At 42.5% G+C, this 12,142-nt stretch overlaps 1 protein-coding gene across 1 annotated transcript in view; it reads right to left on the bottom strand.

Moving 5' to 3' along the window:
* prkcea (protein kinase C, epsilon a) overlaps positions 1-11,512 on the bottom strand; it is a 41,194-nt gene extending 29,682 nt beyond the window's left edge. Inside the window, exon 1 of the mRNA XM_051417831.1 lies at positions 10,283-11,512. Within this exon, the coding sequence (XP_051273791.1) occupies positions 10,283-10,627 (345 nt within the window). The 5' untranslated portion in view covers positions 10,628-11,512. The remainder of the gene's footprint in view (positions 1-10,282) is intronic.
* Positions 11,513-12,142: the final 630 nt, after the last annotated feature.

Genomic DNA, 12,142 nt, shown 5'->3' with positions numbered 1-12,142 from the left:
CTTAATTAACGAGTAGTAAGTGCTTGTAACTGTGAATTCCTGCATTAATAACTGTTTATAGGCCATCATTAGAAAATTAATTTGTTGTGAGTTTTATAGAACATCTGCTAACACAGTCACTAATCATTAATACATGTCTGAATAGTGGATCTGCAAGTGCATGCAGAAATGTACAGTACAATGAAGAGTAAAACATTTATAACTGTGATTATAAACCACATAGTAATGACTATTTACAGCAGAATCATGCTTTATAAATGATGAATTCAGTATTTACTAATCCATAACTAATGTGCTTATCAATGATGAATAAAACATTTTTAACTGTGTTTATAAACTACATACTAATGTGTATTCATGCGTTATAAATGATGAATTCAGTATTTATTCATGCTTAACTAATGCTTAATAGTGTGTACTCATTATAAAGTGTTACCTTATGAATATTTATATCTGTGTAGGTGATGTTGTGTAGAACTCGCTCAAGCAGGCGACCCGGTGCATTTTAAGAGGTTTTATAGATTCAAAAGATTTCTATAAAATTCAGACCAGGGGTTTTATTGAGACCTGCATTTATTTTTCAAAACATGTAGCCACATGAGGCTAGTAGAGAGGACCTGAGTCTATCTGGGAACCTGCCTTTAACTTAAGTTTTATGCTTATACTGTTATGAGGTGCTGCTTCAGTTAACATTAGCAGAGCCTGTCCAGTTATATCGAGCGACTAATATTATCAGCTGACATTAGCCTATTGCAGACGTATCGGTATCGGTCTAATCGATATGAAAAGAAAATCAGTTTTTTTTTCACTATAATGCAGATAACTATATATTGGTGTCACTAAAAGGTTTATGTGATGAGTATGAGTGCGCTGTGATTTACAATACTTTAGGGGCAGCAGTAGCTCAGTCCGCAGGGACTTGGGTTGGGAATCTGAGGGTGTCCGGTTCAAGTCAAGCACTATAACATCTCTCCACATTTGCATGGCCATGAGCCGTGTGGGTATGATTGTATTTCAGGCCAATGTGTGTGAATATTCAAGGAAAAAAAATAATAATAAAGTAAAACTTCTCTCTGTCTTACTGTGGCAAGCAGCACAAAGCAAGAGAGAAGAAGCAGCTCTGGTTGGTTGACGGTGTATATGTTAGATTATTTAACATGTTCAAGAATATCTAACTTAAATATTCTTCAATAAAGTCATTTGTTTAGCAGAGCAGCCGTCTAAGTACCTATACATGGAAAATAGACCTATAAAAAGGTCTGTTTTCATTTCAGCTCAAAAGATCACATCGGACATCTACCACCATATCGGTAATCAGTGAATTTTTCCCCCTTTCAAAATCAGTGTCAGTACAGGTTTCAAAAATCCTGCCAGGATCTAAACGTTAGCGCACAGACTGACAGGACGAGCTGCTTCACAGCCACAAATCCCTGATCCTTCCGTGGCTAAAATAAAAAAGGCATCTAAATTTGCTCAGAATGTATTTTTCTTTGTGCAAAAATAGACGCGTTCCTGGGGTCACAGAAATAGAGAGGGGTGCATTTCACCTGCTGTCTCAGAGCTCTCAGATATCCTCCCATTTCTTCCCTTTCACTGAGAACATGCATTAAACACCCTCCAGCATACACTCACACACCAAAAGGTTGACCTGAATTGGCATCCGTGGGCAGAGCACCGTGTCTGTTTTTGTGTGTGTGTGTGATTGTGTGTGTTAGTGTATTGTCACAGTGGCAACAGTGCATCTTAAATCCAGTCTGTCCTACTTAACCAGCAGGTCACCAAGGGGCGGAGCCTATGATGTCATGTAACTTACTAGTCTGGGGCTCAGGAAAAACAAAGGGCAAATGACAATATGGCTGTGACCTTAATGATGATCAGTCATGTCTTGGCGGAGGACGGCGACACAGTGCTGACCCTTACACAAAAGTATAATTGTATTGTGATGGCAATGAATAATATTTTCAACTTTACCTCAGCAAAAAAATAAAAAATTATGTAATGGAAAGTTCACCCACAAGTCTTTGCAAAATAATCAGTGCTAAAGGCTTGCTGAGGTAGGGGCTAGTTGGTAAACTACTTTAGCTAACAGCTAACACATACATACATACTGTGCCATTTACTCCCCCCCCCACCGGCATTTAGTTCTCAGTATGGCACATCATGTCATTCAATAAAGAGCTATTAAAGAGGGAAAAACTAGAGCTAGCTGTTAGTTACCAAGCTAGTTAGTGTCAGAACCGCCAGGACAATAAGGACATTCAAAAGACGTATTTGTACCGTCGTGTCCTTTCTCATTACCTTCTACAAACCATGCCTCTTTAATGTAGCAGTTTATAGTCCGACAGAGGAGGGTTCAATAAAAGTTGATGGTGCAACAGAGCTAATAAGATAGCGTCCGACATTTTGGACTCTCCGGCTCTCCAAACTCTGAAAAGTCAAGCCAGTCTGATATTGGTCTATGTGTTTTGCAGTGGGTCCTATGGGGGCCTTACGAAATTTGATGTAAATTGAGGGGGAAAATACAAACAAAAAATATATATTTATATAATGAAATCCTATTGTATACAGAATTGGTCGATGGGTTTTCAAAGGCATCTTGCTAAATGAGTTGGGGAACTCCTGGTCTATGGCATAACACATCGCCAGAGTTGAACTAGACAAAAAGATTTATGGATTTCTTTTCACCCCTGCAAGCAAAATCCACAATGGTGATTCCATTGAACTGATTTAACCACAGAATGTAGTCGTTTTAAATGCTTTTGTGGCCAGGCCTTAACGTACCCAGACTTGGGTTCATATAACGTTTTTAGTGCCAGTTTCAATAGTTTCCAATGAGTTATGAGCGAATGACGCAGACTTGTTAGCCTCACTGAGGCTGAATGTTGTTGGTTCAAAAATTCTAAATAACAAATCATTTAGCTGTTTTAAAAAAGGGTGGTGGGGTGGTGACTAATTGTGGTCCTTCAGTCATTAACCCTGGCTACTGTAAGTATGAGCATGTGAGTGCATGTGAGTGTGTTGATGCCAAGTGTCAAACAGTGGCTGGCTGACATCTGACGTGGCCCGTGTCCCTGTGAGGAAGCGTTACACTGTGTGGTCATCACGTCTCAGATTGAGTCCTAGAAGCTTCTAGCAGGCCCCTTCAGCCTGATATATTTACATGTACACAGAGCTTATTTCTACAGCTCATCTCCTGCGCTCTCTCCTTCATCACTGGCTTCCTTTTCTCCACAGCCTTCTCCTCTGTCCTGTGTGTTTTCATTTCCCTTTCACCTCCCCCAATCTCCCTCTTTTCCAACTAATCTGCTTTCTCTGTCTGTCTGTTTGTCTCCAGGGCATGCCTTTTTCAAAAACCTTAATTGAAGACTTTTTTACACCCTTTTAACTGTTTTTAGGACTAATTTTAGAACCAGAAATAAAGTGGATAAAACCAGACTATTTTCAATTTAAAATGGCTAATGGAAATTATAAATGCAGATAACAAATGCATTCATTTAACCAACATGCTTTGAATATTATAGCACCAATCCTCTTTTGTGGTATCATTCAGCATGAATTTTGCAGTTATGTCATAAAATCTAGTAATGGCTGCCACAATGGAGATGCTTTTTTAGCTGTAACACAGCAAGAAAAATAAAGATAGGTGCATTAATTGATGCTTTGTAAGGTCTGTTTGGTCATTTTAAATTGGCCTAAAAGTCCCTTATTTTCCAGACTGAGCAAACACTCAAACTTGCAGTAAAGCAACTGATGTTGTTAACATGTGCATGTGAGACAATTAAAGTTAATGGCCAGATACCACATGTAACAGGCAAACAAACTGATTTGATCCCTTTAGCTAACACAAAATCATTACCATAGCTAACAAGCTAACAAACATATTTGATCTCATTAGCTAATACACTCCCCCGCCCCCCGCAACTTGCTCGGGGCAAGTAAAACTCCACGTCAATTAAACACCTCATTCTCATATCTGTAGAGGGTTGCACGTGCAGAGTACCGATCGCGTTCGACCGAGAAAATGGTGGCAGGTGAAGACAAATTTTTTGAGCTGAAGCAAGCATTTCAATATTCCTGTAAACAGGATGTTTAGTTGGGTGACGCCCGAAAAAACATTGCTATAAAGTGACAGAACAAGAGCCAACAGCATTTCACTTGCATGGCAGCTGAGAGGGTCTTTGTTGTTATTTGGTAATAAATACATAATAAATAAAACAATTTGTGTTGGGGATGGTAAAAAAAAGTGACTTGAAGTACGTTTTTGGGCAAGTAAAAAACAAACAAACATTAATGTTGGACCGTGTAAAGTCAACAGAAACTACAGCTACAACAAGCAGACTTATTTTATCTTGTCATCAGACCCTATGCAACTGAATCCTACACACTGGTCCTTTAATTCCTATAAATCTTCCATATAAAAAGCAAATCTGGTCGTATATCAGATATATTATATATAATACACATATACGTTGTTAGTTATATACAGTAAATATCAGAATAAAGTACAACAGATATGGGAAGAGGGATGCTCATTTTTGCTAAAGTGAGGTGGTTCTCTCACGTGGTTGTGTTCCCTGCAGTAAATAATACTGATATTATCATGGCGGGTGGTGAGAAAGCAATGTTTTGTTTGGTCTGCATTTTACTCACTGGCTCTAGTGTAGACATACCACATTACAACAATATTATTACAGTAACATATGTGACAGCAGCCAAATATAACCCATTTATAAACATCTTATTTAGCAGTGAAAAGTAAAAGCTGAGATGCTGTCAGCTATTATAATCATCCTTTGTATTGCTCAGTTAACTGACATGCCATACTGTGGTTACCACAGGAATGCACAGACACAGTTTTGTTTACAGTGGTACGTGGCTAACCTCTATATAAAGGCGATGCAAGGCAATTTTATTTATATAACACATCTCACTAGAAGTGAACTCAATATGCTTTACATTAAAATGCATACAACAGCGCTATCGTACAAACACGTGTACATAACCTACAGCAGGAGTTGGATCAACACGACAGCTTACATACAGGGAAAATATTGCTCTAAACTGTGTGCACAAATAAAAGGTAAGTTGTGTCAATGTTGATCTAAGAAGTCACTCTACACTGCGATGAATGATGATCATTAGTTGGACAGCTTTTAACTTGAAATAACATGACCGTGACTGCGACCTTGAGACTCTCAACTTTCACTTTTCACCTCCAGATAAGTAGTGTAAATAAACTTGTTTCAACCTGATGTGCACTAGTAAACACTGTTGTCTTTCTAGCTGAATATCTGCATACACAATCTCCACAATCGGGCTGGTTGGTAAAATGGAATTTCCCCTTAACGAATGGACATGCAGCACAAAGAAACCTTTTAAGTTTCTCTACCTTTGAAGGCCCTGCATTTAAATTATTCTGACTTCTCAAAGAACCACCAAGGCACTGTTCTACTTAGCTTTTTTTCTTACCCCCCCCCCCCCCTCTCCCTCCATCTCCCCCCAGTCTCACCTACCCATCTCTTCCTCTCTGGTGTTTCTGTGGGTGAGAGGCTGTCACCAAGGGGACGGGCTGTCATTGTCACCATGGGGATGGGCTCCACAGAGCATCTCAATTACTGAGTGGGACAATTAATAAGCATCAAAGCCTGGTTAATATTTCACTAGCGGCACAGAGCAGCAACCTGGCCCACAGCGCTCAGGTCCACAGGAGATGTATCATGGAGAGGTGGTGGAAGACAAAAGGGAACAGGAAGCAGACAGGATGGAAATAACAGTGCTGAGACGAGAGGGATGATGAGATGAGATGAGATGAGTGAGCCAGCAGAAGGGCGGAGGAAGTGAGAAAGACAAAGCTGAGGTACACAAGCCTCAGAATTCATCTGAACGGCAGGAAGTGTACCATTTGGTGCACCTTTATGGTGCAGGGAATGTTATTTTATTCTAACATTATCACCAAAATGATTACAATTCAACCTGAGGGGGCAATGAATGTGTGTTACACATTCCATGGCAATAAATGTGGATATATTTCACACTAGACGAAAAGCCTGCAAAAGCCATCGGGATTTATCCTCTGGGGACCGTGAATATCTGCACCAATTTTCATGCCAATCTATCCAATAATTTCTTAGATCAGGTGTGGCGTTGTGGGTGGGCCTACAGAGCCTAGACAACAATAACTTTCACTCACACAACACAGAATAAAAGAATTTCCCTTTCTGAAAAAGTAAAAGACAATTTTTATTAGGCTACTATCACGTGTGAAGTCATGTGTGAAGAAGAAATTAACACCAGGGGTCGCCTTCCATGGAGTCCGCCAGGTTGAACCGCCATGTTTCTATGGTAGCCCAGAACAGACAAACCAAACAGTGGCTCTAGGTAGGGCAATTCGTTTTTTTTACGCATTTCATGGCCACCCAAGTTTCTGCAACTACACCACCAGATGAACTAAACTAAACTACTAAGAACTAAATCCTACACACAAAAAATAATAATCCAGCCAGATCATCCAAACAAGATCCTTAAACAGAATTAAAGTATTAGTGTTCTAAATTAATGACAATTGAACAAAAAAATGTTTTAATTTTCCCACAATTCAAGCAAAATACGTGCATGTGCTGCTTGTAAGAAACACAAACTGTTGAGGGTAAACAATTCTTACTATTTCACCACTGAAAATGTTTTTAGTGTCACAATCAACCAGACGTGCTACGTCACCTTCCACAGCGAGATATCAATCATTTCTCTTTTAGCTACACTACCAGTTGGAAACCGACAGAGTAAGGCAAACAGTTTTTAACTTCAGTAATTAAAAAGGCCCAGCCAAAATTACCCTGGGCCCATCTGAAATTGAAATCCTGGCGTCGTGCCTGGTTGAGATATTTCAGTCTTGACCAAACTAGCGGACCAACCAACCGACAGACAGGCGATCACTAGAGCCACGCCGCTGGCATTGCTAAAACAAACAAGTACATAACTGGGAAATTAGTCAATCAACAGAGAATACATCAACAACAATTCTGATGTCTGATAAATTTGTATAAAATGTATAATTTATTAGTCGTTTATTAAGCAGCATTCTCATTTTCCAGCTTCTCTTTCAGCTTTTCTCTGTTTTATTTGTTTGTTTTGATGATTGTTAATTGAATATCTATCTATATACATAATTAAATCATCACTGTAATTAAAAATTAGTTAGCTCTATTTCTTATATAATTAAAGTTTTAGTATTTACCACCCATCTCCTTGGACACAGCAATATTATTTCCTGTGTTTTATTTATTATTCCTTATTATTATAATTTCTATAATTGGTCAAAACATATATTACATGTTAATATTCATGCAACTTATTACAGTACTAGCAGTCTGTGAATGTTCATAGTGCTATAGCATCCTGCGAGGGGGACACTGGGCGGTAAAAGGATAAAAATGTTTGATGCCAACACTCATTATTTACTTGCAATGGCCAATTTTTTACCCTCAAATTGTGTATCTTATTTTAACACATACTTAACGTTGACTGTGGGAAACTAGTGTATGACACAAAAGATTACGAGAATATGTGATTATTAACTATTACATTTCCCACCATTTCCTTGTTGAGTCTGAACTTTACATCCTTCTCTTTCCACTGGAGGCTGAATAAGAGTAAATGAAACTGGGAGCATCAGGAGGAAGCAGATGAAAGAGGAGTGTAAGGTACACAGGCGAGGCAGGAAGAAGATGATGGGTAAATGACAGAAGTGGTGGGGGTGGGGGATGGGGGGGGTAAGTGTGAGGAAGATGAGAGGGGAATCGCTGTTGGAGAGGGGTAGATGAGGGAGACACAGGAGGCAGAAGTGGTGAGTAATGGAGTAATGAAGGGAGGAGGATGGAGGGGATGCTGGTGGGGGGTTGGGGGGGAGACTGTGTCGCTGTGAGGCAGATGTATTGACGAGCCGGCTGGCTGATCAATGGGATGTGGTCAATCAACAGAGTGATCCATATGCTCTGACCTTACTCTGGATGGCCAATGGGACGAGGTGTGTGTCCGTGTGCGTGTGTGTACAGTATATAGCAGTGTGTATACTCATATAGCATAAAATGACATAACTATACATCAGTTAAGCCCCTCCTACCAACCCATACAGTTTGGTTTTGAGCGCTTTAGTCTACTAACTCCAAACCGTGTCTACTTTTACATCATACATGCATTAACAAAGCTTTCAGTAACACTTTAACAGCATTGCAGCATAATAAATAAGCTTCCTAAGACTTAAAATTTGAGATTCACCACAATAGACAATTTGTTGCCTCTCTTTTTTTTACATTACGTCATGGTCATATGTTAATCCAGCTGAGAGCAGGGTCTGTATTAAAAACTTTGGTATTTAAGAGTCTTCAAAACAGTGTTACAATTTTGACAAAACAGATAGTAATAAGACTGTAATAATCGCAGCTTTATATTTTCACGTCTCTGATAGTTGATTTTCATTTGATTTCCAGCATAAATTGGATCCAATACCTGCCTGAAAGGTAGAAAACTAGTGTAACAACTCACAATATACTTTGGAAAATGGTCGGCAGTATTGTAAAAATATTTGTAGGTAATGGGCTAAAAACGAAACGTCACATTCGGCTATTTTAAATTATTGGATGTTCTCAGCTCCAAGAATTCTCACCTTCATCGGCCTTTCATCTGGCGTAAAGCGAGACGAGATAAAACAAAGCGTAAAAGTGGAACAAGATCACATGTTAGACAAAACTTGGAGACCCAAAACAAAGTAGCTCTTTATCCCCTTACATACAGATCTACATGCGTCAGGCCCCACATCACAGTCGCAACGCAAATGAGATTACATGACGAGAAACCGTAACAAATTAAAGGAACTTCAGTCTCTCCCCCTGCTGAAGACACTGAACCAGGTTGTGGTGAAGTCTCACAATATCTACATTGTTGTGTTTTGTGTTTTATAAATGTAACCCTACAGTGGGAAAAGACAAGGGCACCTCATAGTCCAAAGAGGCAGCAGGAATGTGAGGAATTGAGTGAGGATGACTGCAGGCCGGACCTGAGATGCCAAAATCAGATCTACTGCGAGTCCAAACAGCTCCCGGGACACAAATAGAAAAGGGAGGGAAAGCTGCAGAGCAAAAACCCCTAGAAAAAAAAAAAGCCCTGCCATGGCACGGATAAATAAAAGACAACTACGTCACTCTTGTCGGAGACCCAAACACCAAACTGGACCCCGACCGGACAACCAGCCAACGTCTCAGCACAGACACACGCACGCAGTTTGACGACAGACGTGTGCAGTTGAATTCACAGTTCACTCTCACACGGCTGCTGCGCTGCCAAAGAAAGTGAAAAAAGATGGTGGTGCTGATGATGATGCTGCTGCTGCTGCTCCTGCTGCTGCTGCTGCTGCTGATGATGATGATGATAGCAGTAGGGACTTCCTCTAAAATGTGTTGACACGTACGAGATGCACAAAACGCATTGGTTTGACGTTTTGAAAGAGAATATCTTGGAATAAAAGGAGAGGTGAACAATTGAGAGATGCTCTGAACACTATAAACAGCAACCACAGAGGTGCATGTGAGTACGGATGCACCGGATTGTTATTGGCCCCTATGTTGACCTTATTAGGAGGATTGGGTGGCGGCCAGAAGTGACATTAAATACAGCTTCTGCTATATATACATATTTTAAACTGGGTAAAAAACGGAGTATGAGTCCATATCAGTAGGTGCCCTGAGTTGAGGGATCAGAAGCAGCACCTGAGTCAGATAAGTCCCCCCCCCGTTTTTTTTTACCCATGAGCAAGGCATTGAGCTCCCCAAAAGGTGCTCACTGGGCATGCAAGTAGCTGTGCTAAGAAAAGCTCTCAGGAAACAAACGTGTGACTTTTATGAAGCAGCAAATGACCAATTAGTCTCTTTTTTCGTGGATGAATAAGTTACATAAAGAACTCGTTTTTTGGTTGAACACTCACAATAAAAATGTATGCGTATGCCTAGGAGATGGGGGGGGGGGGGATTATACTACGGAGGCCCCGTTCCAGTGTGCACTGTGCTGTAATCGCCCAGCATGCACCACGTGAAATATGCTCTGCAAACAGTGCAACAGTTGCAGAGACTGACGATGCAGACGACTGAGATTTCACCTGCAGAGGGGGGCCATAATGCTGTGAGATAAAAATGTATCAACATGAGAACCTGTGGCCTTCAGTACCCTGAGGACTTCTGCCCCAAATGCTCTGTTTGGTGACTGAGACACAGCTACATATTCAAACACATACCCAGTCTTCATAGTGCCTGGTTCCGTTCTGCAGCAGGTCCTCCAGCTGGATGGTGCAGTTGGCCACGAAGTCGTCGTATCCGATGGGCGCATCGTGGAAAACGGACAGCTCCAGGCTCCTTCCCTCGCGGACCTCGGTGCAGAACTCCTGGTGCCAGGCGGGGCTGTTGGTCTTGGTCCTGGTGGCAGTCTGGCCGAGCCGGGTCTGGTCCAGATTCAGGGCCAGGTAGGGGTCCAGCAGGAAGGAGCCGCTCTTCCCAACGGCGTGACGCAGGGCCCATGGGGTGGGCTTCAGGTCCACTGCCTCACACACTCGCACCTTCAACAGGCCACTGAACACAGGCATGGCTCCTGGGATGTGTGTGTGTGACACAAGGATGAGTGTGTGTGTGTGTGTGTGTGTGTGTGTGTGTGTGTGTGTGTGTGTGTTTAGGCTAGTCTGCCTGTTCCTGCTCCTGCTCCTGTACACAGTGTGTTTCCTTCCAATGAGCGGGGTCACTGCACAGTCCTGCTACATCCCATAATGCCGCTGGCTCCTCGGACTCTCAGTCTAGTACAACCATATCACAACACACACACACACACACACACACTCACACACGCGCACACACACACACACACACGCACGCTTACGGTACAGCTGATGGATCCTTAATGGGGCTAAAAGAAAATCGCAAGTAACAACGCAGACTCACACCCTTCAGAGGTCGCTTGCTTGAACACTCTCCCACCCCGAGAGCAGGCTGCCTTGTTTGTTTACGGTCGGTCCCGTGCGCCACACAAGATTCCCGTTTCGGCGGAAACAGGCCGAGATATAAAACGTCAGTGAGCACCCGGAGCTTCCCCGCGGTCCTTGTGTGTGTGTGTGTGTGTGTGTGTGTGTGTGTCTCTCCCGGTCAGGGTGGAAGAGAGCGCGAGCAGCCGCGCCTAGCCATCCGGGATTGGTGCTCCGTTTCCAGCCCCCTCGCTCGCTCTTCTCTGGGATAATCTCCTTTGCTTTCGACCTCACGGTACCGCGATATTTGCGCGTACTCTCGGGAAGCGGTGCCTTTCTGCACCCCAATGCAGTCTTTTTTGGGGGGGTGGGGAGGGGGGCTCACGAGCACCCTTAATACATCACGGTGCTCCTGCTCGCGTTTGTGTTTTTCTCTCTCTCTCTCTCTCTCTCGCTCTCTTCTCCTGTCGGTCCTCGCGCGCGCCCCCCGTTTCCCGTCCCCTCTCGCTCCCAATCCGCGAGTGAGCGCGAGCTGCAGGAAATGCGCAAAACGCGTCACCCTCGCTCTGGCGCCGGATGAGAGAGAGAGAGAGAGAGAGAGGGAGAGAGAGAGAGAGAGAGAGAGAGGGTGTGGGGGGGGCGTGTGTGCGCGTGCAAATGGAAGAGGTGTTTTTTAAGCGCATGAGACCAAGAGGGGGATGGAATTCACCCGCAGGCATGGTTTGTGTGTGTGTGTGTGTGTGTGTGTGTGTGTGTGACGGACAGACAGCCAATACAGCCAGTCAATCAGTTCAGTCCTTATGCACGGTCACACACAGCCTACACACACACACACACACACACACACACACACACACACACACACACAAATAACGTGGATACCACAAATGTCCTAACGACACTATTACACGTTGCTGGACTAGTGTGTTACAATATCTCCATACCTGAGTACTGCAGTCACACCATGAGCTGCTCCTATATAAGAGGGGAGTATTACAGAGGTGTGATGGTTGTTTTTGGTCAGCTGTGAGTGTTTATTTGTTTGTTTATGTCACCTGTCTGTTAAATATTCATAAGGGTGTCAAGAGGAGACTTCAAGGGTTGGAATATATGCTGATTTAATTCGCATTGCTTGGGGAAAAAAAG

This window comes from Dicentrarchus labrax, unplaced genomic scaffold (assembly GCF_905237075.1).
Source record: "Dicentrarchus labrax unplaced genomic scaffold, dlabrax2021, whole genome shotgun sequence".
Lineage (NCBI taxonomy): Eukaryota > Metazoa > Chordata > Actinopteri > Moronidae > Dicentrarchus > Dicentrarchus labrax.
The sequence above is the reverse complement of the archived record's forward strand: the minus strand, read 5'-3'. Positions and strand labels throughout refer to the sequence as shown.